Raw genomic sequence first — 18,965 nt, forward strand, 5'->3', positions numbered from 1 at the left:
TTCGCCTATCATACACACTTCCGGGCTGGCCTTTAATGCAGGATCCTGGAGTGGAGGGCCAGCGGGCTGGGCAAAGAGAGGAGAGGCCTCCCGGGGTGCTGCCCCACAAATAACCAAGGTGAGACTCCACTCCAGTAACTGGGGTGAGGCTGGGCGCGAAGGAGAAGGTGGGCGTGCTCCAATTCTGCCCGTTTCCCTGCCCGCTTGCTCGAGGCCGTCTCTGTTGGCCATGGAACCCCCCCCCCCATGGACACTGTGCCACCCTTGGGGCAGCTGCAGAGGTGGTGAGGGAGTCTGTGGCCACCATGCAGCTGTGGGCCTCAGCCAGGCGGGCTTTGACCGGGCGTTCCAGGGCCACGCCTGGAGTTTGGCTTTGGTCTCGGGGGGGGGGGGCAATGGATGGGGGGGGAGTGTTGGCGTCTTGTGAACAAACCGCTACGCGCAGTGTTTCTGAACCTTGACAATTTTAAGGCATGTGGATTTCAACTCCCAGAATTCCACAGACAGCAATGCTGGCTGTGGAATTCTGGGAGTTGAAGTCCACATGCCTTAAAATTGTCAAGGTTCATAAACACTGCGCTACGGGGTGATTCTGGAGCTCCTGTAGCCCCCCCCCCCAGCAGAGAGCAAGGCTATTTGACTGACCTCCTCCCAGGCCCCTAATGGACCATTAAGGGCTGGCTCTTGACCAAGGCTCTTCCTCCCCCCTCCCCCCTGCCTCTTTCTCTCACCAGTTGCCACCCGGCTTCCACTAGCCCTACTGCGCAGGGTTCTGCTATGGGATTCAAAAGGTGCCTTGCTAGCCCCTCCCCAGCTCCCCCTCCCGTTGCCCCCACCCAGGCTGACCTGGCCCTGCTGCCACCCACCCACCCACCCACAGTGGTGGAGGAGGCCCCCTGCCTCCCCCTTTCCTTCGTCCTTCCAGGGGACGGCAGAGCCATCCGCTCCCAGGGCGGAGGCTAATGGAGCATCCCTCGGGCGCTTGACTCCATTATGTGTGAACCAGACTGTCTGAATGGGTCAAATTGATCGGCTGCCTGCAACTCTCACTGTCCTGCTTGGGTGATTGGATTAGAGGCTCCTAATGGGCGCTGCGGCTGGCTGGGGTCAGGCTGAGGGGGGGGACTGCCAGGGCCAGCAGGCTGGCTGCGTTTGCATCGGCCGCAGGCAAGCAGGGTGGGGGTGGAGATCTCAAGGGCTGGCAGGGGGGTCTCTGATGCCTGGCAGGGGGAACTGGCACGGTTTGCGTCCCCGTTGGGGGGGGGAGGGTTGCAGAAGGAAGCCAAAGCTGGTAGAACATAGATTTATTTATTTGATTTATTTGCCACCGGGCGACTCTGGGCAGCTGAGCTGGGACCAGGTTGCCTAGCACCAGGGAGAGTTTGCCAGGCAGGGCGTGCTGGTTCTGTTTCAGCCAGATGTGAAGCCAGGATGCTTTGCTGGGAGGGGGGGTTTCTATTAACGCACCCCAAATCACCGTCCTGGATGTGGCGTTGCACCCACACGTGCCCACAGCCCTTGTGCCAGTGGCCCTGCTGGGGAGGCTTCACAGCCTCGCTGCCCCCTTCAACATTGGCCAAGGCGGCCCTGTGGGGGGGGGGGGCTGGCCTGGCGCCTGGACCCAATTGAGGTTGCGGAGGTTGGAAGAGAAAGGCTCCTTTTTCAGCCGCTCTTTCCCTCCAGCTCTTTTGCCGGGAGGACCAGGAATGCCAAAGGGGTCCCTGGCTGGGTTGGGGTCCTTGTGCAGGACGGCACCCTTTTTCATGGAGGTTCCTCCTGGGTCCCGTCAGTGTGTTACGCGCCTGGGGTTGTTCTGCATTCGGAAGAAACGGTAGAATAGTGTAATTGAAGAAAGGATGCCGAAGGAGGGACAAAATGAAACGTGAATAACAAAAATTAAAGTATTTTTAAAATTATTTTAAATAATTAAATTTAATGATTGAACTGTCACGCATCAAGTGGTCTCTGGCGAGTTGCCCCACTCCGATCCAGGAGGGCTCCATGTCGGTCAGGGTCACTTTCATTGCAACACCAAAACAGAGTGTTGCAACCCTCCCCCCTTTATCGTGGGGGGTGGGTGGGTTGTTTTCTCAGATTACCTTCCTGCCCCAACTGAGTCCTCTTTTATCTGATGGTGGCTTTGAGAGAGGCTGCCCCCCTGCCCCCCCCATCCAGAGGGCCAGGGACGCCTCCCTCGGCTGAGGGGCTGTGGGCAGAGGGGCTGCCGGAGTCCTCTGCCCTAGAGGGCTCTGGCTGCCAGCGAGGGGGGGGCACGATGGCATCCACCTTTTCAGCGCCCTCCTCAGCCCTCTGTAGTAGGCAGGCAGGCAGGCAGGCAGGCATCTGATCCGGCCTTTCTCAGAGAGGGCAGCAACCTGGCCCTGGCTACAACCAGCAGCTCCCACAGTTCAAAGGGTCATCCTGGATGGGGGCCCTTCCCTCCCCTCCTCCCAGGCTTTGCAGCTTCTGCAACTGGGCGCTCCTCTCCAAACAGCCCCCCAGCTTGTAAGAGCGCAGAGAAACTGAATTTACCTTCTTTATTTTGCATTCCTGCTGGCTCCTCCTCCTCCTTTCCCAGCCTCTTGGGTGTGGGAAGACGGGGACTGGGAGGTGGGGGGGCGGGGGGGAGGTGAATTTGCTGTCAGCTAGACTGAGGGGCCTGGCCTTGCTGGCTCCCCTGCAGCTCACTAGACGCCCCCTTGCAGAAATGCAAATCTTGCCTGTGTGTTGGGGTCGGCTTGGGAATAGGGCAGAGGGTGCAGGAGACAAAACATGCCAGGATGGGGAGCGCCTGCCCCCCCCCCCGAACAGCAGAGGGTGGCGTGTGAGGCCTTGCTGCCTCTCCTCTTCCTGGGCCGCCCCACCTTCTCCTGCCCCACTCCCCCCCCAGCAGTGTCCTCAGGAGTGTGTGTGGGGGGGGGTCCCAAGGCAGGTGCTGTGATCTCACTGTCCTTCTACCCAGCCCACAGAAAGTTGGCACGAGCCCAGCTGCTCCCAGGGAGGAGAGGGCTGCCACATAAGAACTGAGAGGCCCACCAGGAAGTGGTGTGGGGCTTGACCCCAAGCTTCTTCTCCTGGGAGCAGGCCTGTTGGCACAGCAGCTGAAAGCAGATGAGCCTGGCACAGCCGGCATTGTGGTGCCCTTGGCAGGGCCAAGACGGGTCTCCCACACACTGGCTGGTCTCGGAAGGGCCTTGCCCAGCAGCTTTGGCTCCCTCTGGCCATCCAGATGCCTTTGGCTGCCCCTGCAGGGAATGAGGGCAGCATCAGGTCCTCCCTGGCAGAGAGGTAGACTGCCACTGACGCTGGTGGCTCATGCGCCCGCCGGTCAGCGGCAACTGCTCTGCTCCCCAGAAAACAAGGCCAGAAAGAAGCTGCGGTGGGGATCAAGGCTATCAGCAGCCGTCCGGGGTGGGCCGGCCGCCTCCCCCGCCCGCCACCCGTCCCGTCCAGGCGGCCCTGATCGCCCCCCCCCCCGGCAGCCGCTCCGGGAGGGATGGAAGGAGCTCCCGCGGGGCGCTTCAAAGGCAGCGGCGCCTTTGGAGACCGGCCAGGGGGCCCGAGCCGCGCCCAGCAGCCGTTCGGCTTCTAATGAGCAGCGCCTCGCCGGTCTCTCCAGCCCCGCAGCCCCCTCCGCCTTTCCCCGAGCTGGAGCCGAGCAGCGGCCGGGACCGAAGCTGCCTGCGGCACAAGGATTCGGGCAGAAGGAGCGCGCGCGCGCCCGCCCCCGCACCGCCAAAGCCGGGTCCAGCCTCCGGGTTTGGTCAGAGACTGGGGGGGGCTTGTCTGCTCCAGGGCGAAGCCTCTGGCACGTCTACCAAGACGCCCCCCCCCCTGCCCAGCCACCAGTGATATAGAGCACCACGGCACGCGCGCGCACACACACACACACACACACACACACCTCGCTGCCCGTGAACAGTGGGGCGGTGGGGACTTCTTTGCCAGCCCGGCTGCAGCTCTTCCTCCAGGGACCTGCAGGCAGTGAAGGAGGCTCTTGTGGCTGCTAAGGGCTCTTCTGAGGCTGGAGGGGCCAAGAGGGAGGGGGCCTCTCCAGGGTGGGGGAGAGCAAGTCGCATGTGCTACATTCAAGGCTGGGAAGGGAGCCAGGGGTGCCAATCTGGCACAGAAAGTAGCCATGCAGGAATCCCCTCCAGGGTGCCGGATGCTGTGGTCCCATATTGGGGGGGGGCAGGGCAGGAAAGTAGGCCCTCCACACAAGACAAAGAAGAAGGCTGAAGCTCCCCAGGAGCTGGTGGGTCCTGGCCCCCCTTTTCCTTGAAGGATGGGAGTAGGAGAGGCACGGAAGAGAGAGATGCCAGGCACCAGACCCCCTTCTATGTTTTTGAGTGACGGCGGGCCCTTGTCTCCCAAAGGAGGGGCAGAAGGAGCCTTGGGGGATGAGGGGGATGGTGGAGGGGCCTGGTTCACTCTCTGACGACCTTCAGCCTGCTCGGTTTTCAGGCTGCAGCCCCCCCTCCCTCCCGGGCTGTGGGGGGAAGGGGAGTCACACAGCTGAAAGGCACCTCAGGTCAGGTGTCCGAGCACAGGGCTCTATGCACGTGGGGGAAGGGGGGCTTGAAGGACATTTGTGCTCCCCCAGCCCAGCCCTGGGAGCTACAGCAGCTGCCCCTCCCCCGTCCCCTCAGCTGATCCCCAGGACGGGGGATCCTGGGCACAGAAACCGCCCGCCTGCCTTTGCCCGCCGAGGCCGGTCCCTCCTGGCCGCTGCCCTCTCGGGAGGCAGCTTGGCGCTCGCTCCGTTTGCTTCTGCCAGGGCCTCCCTGGCAGCGAGAGGCCATCTGCCTTGGCAGGTAAACAAGGGTAGCAAAGCGTTGGGAGTGGCAGCGGCAGCCACTCACGCTCGCAGGGCCACCATGGCAACCGTGGGCCTGCCCCAAGTCACCCGGGGCTCGCCACGTGCCAGGTGTCACACGCCACACCTGCTTGTCTCAGGGCAGTTGCAACGCCATCGGGGAGCAGAGGGCATCGCTGTCAGTGCCAGAGCTGATTGCCCTCCGGTGGCTTCTGGCTGGTGCTGCCCCTCCTCCCCCCTCAGGGGCCTCTTGGAATGAGCCACCCCAGGGCTGCAGAAAGAGTTTGGGGGGCCCTCGAGGTACACAGAGCGCCTTGAACTGAGTGGGTGAAGGTCCCTGGGAGGGATGAAGGCCGACCTGGGTTCTTTCTTTCTGCTGCTGTTATGTGGGCTGATGGTCACCCGGTGGCCCTTTCAAAGTGACCAGTCTTTGCTGAGTGGGGAGGGGTCCGGGGCCAGGAGCAGGGCTGGTGGGGAGAATGTGCCAGGCACCTGGCAGGCGGAGCTGCTTGAATTTGCACCTGGGGGGTGATGGAGCCGTCATCTGGCCAGGTGGCTTTGAGGGAGTGGGCAGCATCCTCCGGACCGTCAGCTGACCGCATTTATAGACCTCCACTCACTCCTGACTTGTGGAGGCGGCTCAGGAGGGGGCTGTGGGTGGCTCCAGGCAGCAGTAGCTCCGTTGTTGAAGGGGGACATTTTTGCCTGATTTGTCGTGCTGCATGGCCTCCCGGAGAAGCCGTCACTAGACCAAATGATCCTGGATAATTGGGTCCATTGCCCGCCTCCCTTCTCTAGGGAAGCCATTGAGAGGGCGTGTTGGCCCTTTGGGGCGGTCCAGACAAGAAGCAGAACGCCAAGCACTGGCTCCGTCTTCCCCGCAATTAGCAGGATTTTGCAAGACTGAAAGGATTTCCCCTTCCCCTCTGGGAGGGTCCCTTCGGGAGGGCTTCCCTGAGCGATCCCTCGTCCGCTGAGGGTCCCGTCCAGCTGTGGGCCTCCCCTCCTGTCTCCCAGAGGCCATTCCCACAAACCAGGCCACGAGGTGCCAGGCCACCCTTGAAGGGAGCCCTGGGAGACACGGATCCCTGCCTCGTGGCCCTTCTCGTTTGGGCTTCAGATCGGGGGGGGGCGATTCAGAGGGGGCACCGACGGTGTTTGGCAGAACTGGGGTGGGGGTGGGGCAACATGGGGCTCTTTTGATCTCTCGGGGATTTCAAGTCCGTCATCAAGGGAGGCTTCTGTGCTACCTGTGGGGATTATGGGAGGGGGGGCGCTGCGTCACAACGGTCCCCCTCCTTCCTCTGTGGCCGGATCCAGTTGGTGTTGGCAGAGGGGGCTCCCAGGGCCCTGATGTGTGAGGTCATCACCCCTCAGAAATTCGGGTGATCTTGTTTAAAGGGGCCCTTACAGCCAGGCTTTGCCCCCCAGGGAAGTGGGGCGAGGGGTGCCTTGTAGGGTGGTGCTTGTTCTGCTCTTTTGGGAATTACCACCATTTTCCATTTGTGGTGTTTTCATTTTAATGCTGCTTCCCACCCAGAGTCATCGTGACGTTGAGTAGCCTTAGAAAGCAGCTGTCCAGATAAAACAGGGCAAGCTGGCAGCTTTGAGCTGCCCTTACTGTGCCCCTCCCTACACAGGGCAACCCCTTGCAGGCATTCGTTGCCCCTAGGGCCTTGCTGGGCCCCCCTTTGCCCCGGTGGCTGGGGGGGGGCAGAACCCTGGCCAGCCGAGCAGGGCCACTTACTCAGCAGGCCAGGGCCCCTCTGGCCAAATCTCCTAGGAGCCCCCGGGAGGGTCGACCCTGGGCTTCCTTGGGCCAGCACTGGGAGGCTGGCATCCAGTCCTGACCACAAGGTCCCCTTGAGGCAGAAAATGCCAGCCTCCCCCCAAGAGGAGCCCCCCAGGAGCCAAGGAAGGCTCAGAAGGTCAGGACCCTGAGCAGCTTCAGTGGCGGCCAGACCGTCTCTTTCCATCTCACCTCTGTTGTCTGTGGGTCCTGCCCCTCCCTGTCCCTGAGGGCACCAGGGGCTGCCCCCTAGGTTGGCTCTGGCCTTGCTGCCCTGAGAGACCCTCACTCAGGGAAAAGCCCTTTGTGTGACCCCCCCCAAGCCGTTGGGCTGCAGTGACCAGGCAAGGATCGGGCACCCCAACTGTTCCCAGCCTCCCCCAACCAGTAAGCATATTCCTGGGAGGGGGAGGATTCTGGAAGACCCCCCCTTGGTCCTCCACAGCCACGCAAGGCCCTTCTATTGCCCAGGCAAGGAGGGCTGGGCTTTCTGCAAGGGAAAGGATGGAAAAGAGCTTCTCCCCCCCCCCCGCAGGTTGGGCACCTGGAGCGGCTCCCCTGGCACTCATTTGTCTAGCTTAGGGAACGGGCCCTGGGGAGCCCCTGGGCCAGGCGGCCTGCAACATTCAGCCTGTCCAGTATTGATTTTCCCTATTATTACACTTCAGATTTATGGCAGGCTTTAACATTGGAATAAGTGGCGAGCTGAGAGGTGGGGGAGCAGGGGGGCTCCCCTGTGCCCTTAACAATGGCCTCCCCTCCCCGCCCGCTTGCTGAGAGGGGCTGGACCAGGGGTGGGAAGAACCCCTCCCTTAACTTCTCCCCACTCTGGCAAGAAGAGCTGTCTGCATTCTCTTTCCTGCAGCCTCTTCCTCAATAAATCCTCTCCTGGGGGCTGCTGGGACAAACAGGCTGACTTCCTCCTTCATCTCTTTCTTTATATGCATGAAATTTATGCCCACCAGGGCCCAAGCAGACTCCGGGCAGGTTACAGTCGTTCAGAGCAACAAAAAAAGAAGGCATTTAAATTAAAACATCCACAGCAGCAATGAAAATAAAACCATGTGCCAAATCCTAACTTCAGTAACTCAGGACCCCTAAAACCGGGCTCTCGGGGTGCCCCCTGTTCCCTGCACCGGCTTCCTAAAGGCCAAATCTCCAGGGAGCCTTGAGGTCAGTTTTGGCTGGAGAAGGCCCTGCGTGCCCTTCCGAGCCAAGCTTCCCGGACCTTTTGGGGAATAACCATGGAGGGTAGGAAGCCGGTGGCGTAGGTTCCGAGGGGCTTGCCCTGGCCTGGCTCTTTCCTCACCGACTGGTTTGCCAGCCCCATTTCCCGTGAAATGGGGGTGAGTCAAGGGGGCACATCGTCTTCTGATCCACCAGGGTCTGAGCGGAGACCCCCGAGGCCTCTCAAGGGGTCCGCAGTGGTGTCACTGGGCTGGTCGTCCTCTGCTCACACCCACCTGCCCATGCCTGGTGCAAGCGGGAAGCCTCCCCTGCTCACGAGGAGCGGATGGGCGGCCACCTCATCTGGCCAAGGGGAGCCCCTTCCAGCCCCTCTCCTTCCAACTAAGGTCTCTGGGTTCCCGGTGGGCTGTGCAAGTTGCAAAGAGGAGCATCCTGTCCTCCGCAGCAAAAGCCTGAGGCTGCCCAGTGCCAGCCTTGGGGGGTCAGAACGGCTATTAAGCCACAGCTTGACTAGCCAAATTGGGCACAGACCAAATTATCCGTCATGATTGTTATGCTCCAGACTGGCCCGGCTATTACTGGAGGACGGGGAACAGCTGTCGCTCCATCAGAAAGTCTAATAGCAAACAGCTGGTCTGCTGGCTGTCCGTGATGCCCACCCTGTGCCACCACACTGGCTGTGTGGTTTCAGCCAGCCTGGGGGGGGAGCCAGCCCCTCCTCCCTCTGCGCCAGGCCCTGGTGTCAAAGCCGGGCAGGGTAGCCCACTCAGGCAAGGGGGGGGGGGGCACTGCACCTGTTCATAGACCTGCCTGGCCTGCTTTCCTGAGGAATGGGGGGGCAGGGGGGGAGGAGGAGGTCTGCCTTCCAGCCCCCCCCCCAGGCAACATCAGGACTGCCTTATTCTCCAAACTTTTATCCCAGACACTTCAGAATCAGAGAATCAGAGCTGAAAGGGAGCTTGGCGGTCTTCTAGCCCAGCCCCCCCCCCCAGTCAGGAGAAGCCTAGACGTTTCAGACAGTGGCTGTGCAGCCTCTTCTTAGAAAGCTCCTTCCGGAGGCAACGTCCGTTCCACGGGATAACTCTGCTCCCTGTTAGGGAGTTTCTTCCAGTCAAAGCATCCGTGGAAGTTTAGCCTTCCTTCTTCCTTTCACTCAGAAGCCGGCTAACGCCCCCGCCCGCCCGCCCAGAGAAACGTGGGGAAACCACGTCGGGGTGTGTGCGTGTCTCGAGCAGGAAGGGCTGGTCTGGCCCTGCTGACTCTCTTGGGTGCCGGCCCCTCCAACCCAAGCCTTCCCCCCCCCCGCAGACGGGGCCGCTCCAGAATAGATCACCGGCAGCCTCCACCTCTCCCCCCCTTCTTCGTCTGTCTGGAACTGCCTGGAAGGGGTACCCCGAGGGCGCCCAAACCTTCCGCCCTTTGACTCGGACCCGCCGAGAGAGCGCGGGGTCTACCCAAGCGGCCACAGCCCCGCGGGCTCTTCCCGGAGAAAGGCTGCCCTGCCGGGGCCGGGCGAGGGAGGGAGGCGAGGAGAAAGACGCGGGGCAGCAAACGAGGCCGCGGGGCTTCGGGCGCCGGTCCCGCGGAGATGCCGCCCGGGCGGAGGGCGGAGGGCGGGGCTCGTCTCCACGGCCGGGCCCCAGAAGCTCCGGGCGCCCCCCGGCTGCCCGGGGAAGGGCTACGCGGGGCCGGCCCGACGGGAGCCGCTGGGCCAGGGCTACCCGGCGTCCGCCCTGTGGAGCCGCGAGAGCCGCTTCTTTTCCGGCGGCGGCCGGGCGGGACGACCCCCTCCCTGGGCGGGGCCTCCCCCCAAGGAGTCCGTGTCCGCCTTCGCACGACCCGGGTCCCTGCCCTGCCGCTGCGCTGCCCACCTGAGCCGCCGCTCGGCTGAAAGGGCGGAGCGCGGCCGTCCCTGGCGGGCCTCCGTGGCGGGAGCGGCGAGGCGGCGGGGGTCCCGCGCTGTCCTCGCGACTCCGAGGCCGGTCGTCTCCCGAGCGCAGCCGAGAGGCCGTGCAGGGAAGAGGCAGCGCAGAGAGCCCCCCTCCCCGCTGCAGCCTGTCGAGGGAGGAGGAGGACGACGACGACCCCGCCGGGGTTTTGCAGGGACGGGGACCCCAGCCCGGCGGTGCGGAGTCTGCAGGGTTAAACAAAGGGGGGATTTGCCAGATACCGAGTCCAAAGCAAGCATATATTTCCTGACAGTGAGAACAATTAAACAGTGGAACCACCTGCCTCCAGAAGCCGTGAATGCTCCAACACTGAAAATTTTTAAGAAGAGACGGGACAGCCATTTGTCTGAAATGGTCTAGGGTTTCCTGCCTGAGCAGGGGGTTGGACTCGATGACTCCCTTCCAACTTTATTATTATTATTATGTTTTCTCCCCCCCCCCAAAAAAGCAAGAAGCCACGCTGCCTGGCATTCTGGGCTTTGTAGTCCCAGCCTTGGGGTCAACACAAGGTGCAACCTCGGGGCTTCCTTACCAGTTCCCTCCACATTTGCCTTCCCACCCCAGATAAGCGGGGGGGGGGGAGGGCTGATCTTAGGGCGCAGCGGAGGAGGCCAGTGGTATGCCCCCCACCCCCCAGCTCTTGTGCTCCCAATGTAAGTGAATATTTGATGGGGGGATTAAAGAGCAAATGGCAATTAAAGGTCTTCTGCCGTTGGATGCTATAGCAACCTTGGTGCCACTTGGCAAAGGGCAGGGCATTAATATTTCAGAGAATAAATAATAGATAGGGGGGGGGCTGGTTGGCCTTGATCCTGCTCTTCTTCCGCAGAATTCGGGAATAGGATGCCCGGGAGACAGTCTGGGAGGGTGGCAGCTGGTGCGGGATGGAGGAGTGGGGGGTCTCCCTTGGGGGGGCACCATAGCTGGCTAATGGGGCAGTGTTGACCTGGCTGCTGGTCTCGGGAGGAACAAATGCCCAAGAGGCCAGAAGAGAGCAGGGGGTGGGGCTAGTACAGGTTCCTTCCTGATGGCCAGGGAGAAACACAAACACACACACGCGCGCACAAATCTTCCGCAAGGGCTACCAGGATCCGGCCTTGATCCACCCTGGGATTGGGAGGTGCTCTGGCTGGCTTTAGGGCACAGGGGAGGCCGGTTGGCCTGGACGAGGGGCAGCCCAGCACTCCCCTTTCAGGACAGGGAGGGGGCCAGCAGGGCCTGGGGGGGCAGGGGGGTCCCTGGGCTCCACTCACCCTCTGCCCCTTTTCTGCTCCTTGCAGGACGAAGCCTGGAGCTGTGCCTGGTCCTGCTGGGTTTGGCCATCCCAGCCTCCGAGGGCTGCCCCGTCGACTGTGTCTGCTACCCGTCGCCCATGACGGTCAGCTGCCAGTCGCACCGCTTCCTGACCATTCCGGAGGGGATCCCGGCGGACAGCGAGCGCATCTTCCTGCAGAACAACCAGATCTCGCTGCTGCTGCGGGGCCACTTCAGCCCCTCCACCGTCACCCTCTGGGTCTACTCCAACAACCTCACCTTCGTCGATCCCCTGGCCTTCCGTGGTTTCGCCCGCCTGGAGGAGCTGGACCTGGGCGACAACCGGCACCTGCGGGAGCTGGCGGCCGACACCTTCCAGGGGCTGGCCCACCTCCATGCGCTGCACCTGTACAAGTGCGGCCTGAGCTCCCTGCCCGACGGGCTCTTCCGGGGCCTGCACAGCCTGCAGTACCTCTACCTGCAGGACAACCAGCTGGACTACCTGCAGGAGGACCTCTTTGTGGATCTGGCCAACCTGAGCCACCTCTTCCTGCACGGCAACCGGCTCCGGAGCCTCCAGCCGGCCTCCTTCCGGGGCCTGGTCGGCCTGGACCGGCTGCTGCTGCACCAGAACCGTCTGCAGAGCGTCCACCGGCTGGCCTTCCACGACCTGCGCCAGCTGACCCTGCTCTTCCTCTTCAACAACAGCCTCTCGGAGCTGCCGGGCGAGGCCCTGGCGCCCCTGGCCGCCCTGGAGTACCTGCGCCTCAACGGGAACCCCTGGAGCTGCGGCTGCCGGGCCCGCTCGCTCTGGGACTGGCTGCGCCGCTTCCGGGGCTCCAGCTCCTCCGTCCTCTGCGAGGGCCCCCAGCCCCTCCACGGCCGGGACCTGAAGGCGCTGCCGGCCGACACCTTCCGGGGCTGCTCGGCCTCGGAGTCCCTGCACCAGACCCACGGGCCCCGGCTGCCCCCCAGGGACCACCCGCCCCTCCTCTCTCCCACAGAAGGGGGCCATGGCATCCAGTCTGGGCAGCGCCCCGGGCCCCGGAAGAGCCTCAAGAACTGCACCAAGAGCCGCAACCGGAGCAGCGGGCCAGCCTCCCTGGGCCCCTGGAAGAGCGCCGAGGAGGGGCAGGACTTCAAGCACAAGCCCAACCTGGGCCTGCTGCCCAAGCCGAAGGGCAAGTGCCACCGGCCCCCTGTGCTGCCCCCCAGCGGGGTCCAGCAGGCTGCGGGAGGGGGTCGGAGCTCTGGGGGCCGGGCTGTGCTGACCCTCCCGGGTGCCATTCTGCTCTGGACCCTGGCCTGGGTGGTGATCTTCTGCTGACCTGGCCTACCTGGAGCCACGCTGACCCTCCGCTCTTGAGCACCGGGACGCCCTCTTTTCCCCTCCAGGGAGGGCTTGCCGTGTGGGGCGGGCCCTGCCACTGGGCCTCCCCCCAGCCCTGCCGGCTAACATCCGTGGCTAACCAAGCGTGGGATTGCTGGGTTGGGACTGCCCTGCGCCCTGGCTGCGAATGGCGTGGGTGATTAGGAGTCCTGCCAGGCCCCACCAGGTGCCCCAGAAAGGCAAGGACATCCCTGCCCATCCCCAGCCGGGCCTGGAGGGGCTCTTCCTGAGCTGGCTCTGCCCCTTCCTGGCTTGTCCATTTTTGGCCTGGAGACCCCAGAGAAGAGCGCAGCTGCAGCTGCCCCAGCCTCCCCCCTTGACCAGCCGGAAGGACGCCAGCTGCTGTTTCAACGTCAGCAGGCCGGGGCTTCCAATGGGCGGGAGGACCCCCATCTCCCCCTTTGCTCAGGATACATCTTCACCCCTGGCAGGAAAGACCAGCTGCCAGCCAGGCCCTCCGGGCCCACAGAAAGCCGGGCGGGCTGGTTGGGTAGAGGGGGAATCTCGAAAAACTTCCGGACTGAAGGTTGTGTCCGTTCTTTTGTAACCTCTGTGTTCACGCATAAAGTAAAACCGTGCACAGGTCCCCGTCCTCCGTGGCCAAACGTGTCTTGAGTGATGCGCACAGGTGGCAGGATGAAGCCCGGGGCTCAGGACAGACGAGGGGCGGAAATGGGGGTTTGTGGGTGTCAGGGGACCTGCTTCGGTGACTGGCTGTCCCGTGGACGGGGGAGAGGTGGGAGCCCCCCAGCACAAAATGGTCTCTGTGCTTCTCCCTCCTGTGCAAGGAGTATGTGACCATCTCTTGGGGTCAAAAGTCGTGGGGAGGGGGAGGAAGGGACTCTTTGGGAAATCTGAACATTAGTCACAATCTGCATTCTGGGAGGAGGAGGAGGGTCTTGGGCTTCTGGGGGGGGGTGTTGAGGGCTGGTCCTGCCTGAGAGTGGCTGGAGGCCATTAGGAATGTTGGTCTGGGGGCTATTCTTGGTTGGTGACTAAGGGGGGGGGCAGCAGGAGCAGGAGCCTTTGAATTGGCGGCTGCTGGGCAGCAGCACAGAGCCACAGGCAGGCCAAGCCAAGCCATGTCCCACTTGGGGGAGGGGTCAGGCCGGTCTTGCACACCTCCTCTGAGACCCTCCCACCCTTTCTCGTAGCATTGGATGTTTCCCAATGCCCCTCCCCTAGGCAAGCAGGACCCTCCCCACCAGAGGGAATAAAGCATCTGCCTGAAGCAACTACAGCTGCTGCCTCCAGGGCTCCCATCCTGCCTGTGAAGCCAGTGAGGGGGGGGGGGGGCTTTCGTCCTTCCAGCAGCTTCAGCCCATCTGTTTCCACATGGGGTGGGGGAGAGAGGGGGCAACATGCTTTGTTTACATCATACAGTGGGCCAGCCAGCCACATACACAACACCACAAATGCAGCAGCAAGGGAGCAGAGGAAGCTGGGGAGAAAAGACCTTGGGGGTCCCAGACTGGAAGCCTATCTCCCACCCACCCCCTGGGGCAGAGTGAGCAAGGGGGGCAACCCACTGGGCTGGGGGGGAGGGCTCTGCAGCAGTGGCTGGCTCTTTCCCAGACCAGTCTGGAATTGGGGCAGGCAGGGAGGGAGGGAGGGTGAGCTCTGGCTGGGGGTCACTTTGTGGGACTTCAGCTTCAGGGGAGCACATAAAGGAGTAGGGGTCCCTGAGGTGGGTGGGTTCAGATGCCAGGGGGAGGCAGAGGTAGCATGGGATGCCCCTCCCCTTTCAGTTGGTCTGCATACTTGGGCCTCCTCTCTTAGTTTGAGGACCCCCCCCGGGGTCTTGGGCCCTTGCCCCACCTCCCACTCTCTGGGCCCCACCTTTGTATGCCAAGTTGGAGGGCTGTTCTCCCGAGACCCACACGGTGTCCACTGGGCCCTGTGAGGAGCCCAGCAGCAGCTGAGACCGGACAGCCTTGTCCCCAGGACTGGCCCAGCCCCTGAACCCTGAGCAGGGAGCTGTGATCAGCAGAGAGGCCTCTAGCGGGCTTTCCCCCGGGTGCGAATCACTCACCTCAGGAGCAGGAGAACCGGTTTATGCCAGCAGACGGGGCAAGAGGATCTTTCCCCAACCTGGCCAGAGAGTGAGAACTGCACCATCCATGTGACCCCAGAGACTCTGTCACTAAAAGATGTTCTTCTCCGTGAAGGAAAACAAGCCTCTAGTCCTCATCCATCCAAATAGAGATTGTGTTTATTATGAACTTGGGAAATGCGGGCCAGCATCACATTAAGCTAGCATATACTTTGGTTTTGGTCTGCGAAAGATTATATGTGAACCCCGCTAGCTGGCTCTGTCAATAAACCATGGTTTAATGAAGCCATTAACGGGGACTGACTGTGCCTCTTCCCAGGTGTGTATTTCCCCTTGAGGTACGGGGGGGGGGCTAGGCAAGGCCTGCACATCTGTGTGGGGAAGGTGAAAGGCAGGTCCTGCTGCTACCATCATCCTGAGGGGATGGAGAAGGGGGGGCACAACAGCTGGAAGCAGTTTTCAGCGGGGGGGGGGCTTTCAGCTCAATCAGTTGCCAGCCCAGCCTGGCACAGCTGGCAGCAGGCGAGATCCTCACCTTCTCAGGTGGCATTCAGGAGCCCTCCTGGTCCGCGGGGGGGGGGACCCTTGCCCAGGGAACATGCCAGAGTGGGCCTTGCCTGGACCAGCCAGAACGGGAGACGTGGCTTGGCAAGGAGTGCCGAGTTCGACTGGCAACAGGAGCCAGCTGTGTGGATGAGAGTGCCCAGGAGGGAGAGGGCTGAAGAGTAAAAAAAATGGCTTCGGGTGGAGGTGGAAGAAGCTCCCGAGATGCGCAGAGAAGGAATAAAACACACGTCAGAATTGGTCTCACCTGGGCTGTTCATCCAGAAGGAGCAATCCAGAGGTTGGAACTAGTTGCATTTTATGTTTTCACAAATGGAAGGAAAACCAGGGAACAGTTTGGAGAAAAATTGTGCAACGCTCAGAATAAACGAGGTCTGGGGAAAAAATTGCGCAAGGGCAAAGGAGTGACCCCGTGGCCAGAAGTCAGACTGGCGCCTGCTGAGCCCGTCTTTGGTTGCAGTGGGCGAAGACCAAGGGGTGAAACAGCCTTTCCCGGAGGGGGTGAAACAGGTGGGGGAGTGTTTTGTAAAAACTTTATAATGGTCAGGAAGAAGCGCTGCTCGGGAGGGGGGCTCTGTTTATCGTAGTGATCCTGGGGTGCCTGCCTTACGAGAGAGGAGGACCCCACTTGAGGGGAAAATGAAGGGTCTTGTAGTATTTGGGGGCCACAAGGCAGGAAGTCTCCCAGATCCAGGTGGCTGGCCAGTTCTGGGGAAGATGGGAAGGTCCTCTTTGTTTCTTGGAAATATTTCCATTTTTAGACAAAATGGGTCTTCCAGGGGGGGCAGTGGGGCTTCTCTAGGGCTAGACAGGATGGCAGAGGGCTTCGTTGGGGGTCAGGAGGGTCTGATGGGATTAGGCAGAAAGAGGAACCCGGTGGGCCTCGGCCATATCCAGAAGACTGGGGGGGCGGGGAGTTGTGGGGCTTGCACTCTGCATTTTGTTTAGTAGGTTTATTTTTTCTACTACAGACATCTGGTCAGGAATTAATCTTCGTCAAAGAGTGAAAACAGCTGTGTTGTGGAGTGTACTTATGCTCACTCTTTCCAGGGGAGAGTGAGTGGAACAACAACAACAAAACAACACCCTACTGACCTGGGAGATATTCCACATACTCCCCCGCTGGCTTCAGGGGTCACAGCTGAACTCCAAAATCATCGGAGTTTTGAATGTTTGGTCTGCAGAGACAAGGAAACAGGGATGTTTGATTTTGGAAAAGGTTCCAGACCAAGGATGTTTTGGGGTCTGGGGAGGGAGGGAGGGAGAGGGGAAGGGCTGGGCCTGGGGGGAGGAGGGGGGAAGCTAATGGTGTGGGGGGGAGACTCCAGCTTTGCTCTCTTTATCCTGCAAAGCCACCCTGCACTTCCTCTAGGTTTGAGTTCTGCTGAACTGTGGCTGATTCAGAGCAGTTAGGCAGAACTGGCAGCTCATGATGGCTTGTTCTAGAATCATAGGTTTAGAGGGGACTTCATTTAGACCAGGGATCTCCAAACTTGTGGATCTTCAGCATGGGAATTGAAGTCCACAAGTCTTAAAAGTTGCCCAGGTTGAGAAATCCCGTACAAGGGGACCCTTCTAATCCCTTCCAATTCTATCGTTCATGACTGGCTGGGAAATTCTGGGAATTGAAGTCCACAGGACTTAAAGATGGCAAGCTTGGAGAGCCCTGATCGAGATCAACTCCTGCTCAGAGCAGGATCTGCTGAAGCCTTTCAAATACCTATTTGAAAACTTCTTGTGAAGGGAATTCTATCATTCCTCCCCCCCATGGTTGCCTGGCCCACACCTCCTGCAGCCAAGAAGACCCTCCTAGGATCCAGCTGGGACCTCCTGCCTCATGGGCTTCACCCCTCTGGCTCTGCTTCCACCCTCTGGGGCGGCCCAGAATAAGCCCACTGCCCCCCCCCGGATGACAGTCCTTTAAAAGTTTGAAGGCTGCTATGGCATCTCCCCTGGGTCTGCAGACTAGACATACCCAGACAATTTCATTTTTCCTCTGTAAGGACTTTGTTTGCAGACCCTTGGCCCTCTGGGGAACCTTCCTTTGAATTTGCTCCAGTTGTTACGCGCTGTTTTAAAGTGGGGTGCCCAGAACTAGCCAACAAATGGGGTCTGCCCAGTGCAGAATGGAGGGAAACGGGGACTTCCGTTCTCTAGATTCTCCTATTAATGCAACTCAAAATACTTTTGGCCTTTTTAGCAGTTTTGTCCCATTGCTGGGTCTGATTAGACCGACAAGGACTCTCGGATTGGTTTTGTCAGCCATGTTGCCTTCCTCCTATGATTTTTAGGTTTTTCTGCCAGATGCAGGGAGCTTTACCCTCCGCCTCTTGGCCCAGAGAAAGGGTCACGAAGGGGTGCTTTTTAAATAGTGACAGAGAAATGGGGGAAAAAACCACAAAGATAAAAAATACACCCATTGTCAAAGAAAAGAAAAAAATGAATAAAAAGAATGGGTGCTGAGTGAATGTGAAATGAATAAAAGCGAGAAACTAAATAAATGAAGCTTTTTCTGGGCTTTGGATAACCCCCAAAGGACACAGCACAAAGGGGATCTGCGTGTTCATATTCACACAGGTGCTCTGCTCTGTTTTCTCCTGGGCATCCTGTATTTCAGCCCCTCTACACCTCCGTCTCGTTTCCTTGGAGGACCAGCATTGCCCACAGATGACTGTTTGGATTTGTGTAACACAGCTAGCCCAGTGTGTGTGTGTGTGTGTGCGTGTGTGTGTGTGTGTGTGTGTGACAATTTGGCCTCCAGTTCTTCTGAGTCAGGTCAGCTGGGTGTCTGGTAAAGCACCTGGTCTCCTCCGGATGTTTCGGGTGGCCCCCAAACATTTGTTCATTTATTTCAAACATTTATCTAGCTGCGCAACTCTGGGCGCCTCCCAATCAAAAGGACAAAAGCCATATTAAGACTATCAAAAATAAACACATTAAAAAAAATGGCACCAAGTCATACTTCTGGTTTTCAGTCATCTCATCTTATCCCGGTGCTGGGGAGGAAAGCCGGGTCTTTGGAACTTGATGGAAAGCCAGGAAAGAGGGGGAGGGGAAGGGGGAGGGCTCAGGGTGTTCCATTGGGGGGGCTGGCAGGTAAGGGCAGTCGTCCTACCATAGCTGCAATCAGATGGCAATAGTTAGAAAGAAGCTAGGCTGATCTACGGGGGCGGGGGGGCTGGCCTGGCCTTGTAGCAACCAGTCACCTGAACAGACAGTCCAGAGGTGACCCCCCCCCCCGCTGCTGCATCAGGGCCACTGCGTTCCTCCTTCAGGCCTCCTCAGAGAGCAGGAAGGCCGGGCATCTCCCCGCGTCCACTGGGGAAGGGGACACAGAGGCTGTGGGCCTGGTCCAAGGTGGTCTTCTGTGACTCCATAGCCACCGGGTTGGGGGCAGCCGGTCACCTGGCCCACAGCCCCCTCCGGCCCCAGTCTTGACCCTGGCTGGGTGGGAGGGAAGGAAGGAAGGGATGCCCAGTCACGAAAGGGAGGGAGGGCGGCCTCTGCCCAGGCAGGTGGGTCTGCAGGTGCACAGGTGCTCTTCCACCCAGAAAGCTGTGGGGGCTCCTTGGTGCTCTCCGAGCTTGGTGGTTTTCTTGCAGGCGTTTCATTACCAATCTAGGCAACATCACCAGTGCGCTTCCTCCTTCACCGCGGGGTTGCCTCCTTCTCATGGGGCCCGGCGGAGGCTGAGCCCAGGCGAGTCGCGTCTGTTCGGGGCCAGCCGGCCGCTGTTCGTCCCGCAGCGCTCCCAAACTGACTCCGCTCGTTGGCCGCCGCCGCTGCTATTCCCAGGGCCCGACGGGCACAGGCCGCGTCAGTGGGGGGGGCGCCGAATCTCAAGGGGAGGGCGGCGGGCTCGGACTGTCCGGTTGCCCGGCTGGGGGGGCAGAGGGGGGTTGTGCATAATTTGGGGCGGCGCACCTCATTCCGGAATTAAACAATCAGAGGCCCAGGCCGGG

The 18,965-nt window shown here is 60.7% G+C and overlaps 1 protein-coding gene and 1 long non-coding RNA gene across 2 annotated transcripts in view; one reads left to right on the forward strand and one right to left on the reverse strand.

Moving 5' to 3' along the window:
- RTN4RL1 (reticulon 4 receptor like 1) overlaps window positions 1–12,978 on the forward strand; it is a 36,109-nt gene extending 23,131 nt beyond the window's left edge. The window contains exon 2 of the mRNA XM_039368268.1: window positions 11,023–12,978. Coding sequence (XP_039224202.1) covers window positions 11,023–12,323 — 1,301 coding nt within the window. The 3' untranslated portion in view covers window positions 12,324–12,978. The remainder of the gene's footprint in view (window positions 1–11,022) is intronic.
- On the reverse strand, window positions 1,298–3,995 carry LOC120319432. Its single transcript, XR_005559759.1, has 3 exons — window positions 3,905–3,995; window positions 3,037–3,245; window positions 1,298–1,813 (listed from the first exon to the last, which is right to left on the reverse strand). It is a non-coding gene; the product is annotated as an uncharacterized LOC120319432 (long non-coding RNA).
- Window positions 12,979–18,965: the final 5,987 nt, after the last annotated feature.

This window comes from Crotalus tigris, unplaced genomic scaffold (assembly GCF_016545835.1).
Source record: "Crotalus tigris isolate CLP2741 ecotype Arizona unplaced genomic scaffold, ASM1654583v1 scf7180000020724.653033, whole genome shotgun sequence".
NCBI classification, from domain to species: Eukaryota; Metazoa; Chordata; class Lepidosauria; order Squamata; family Viperidae; genus Crotalus; species Crotalus tigris.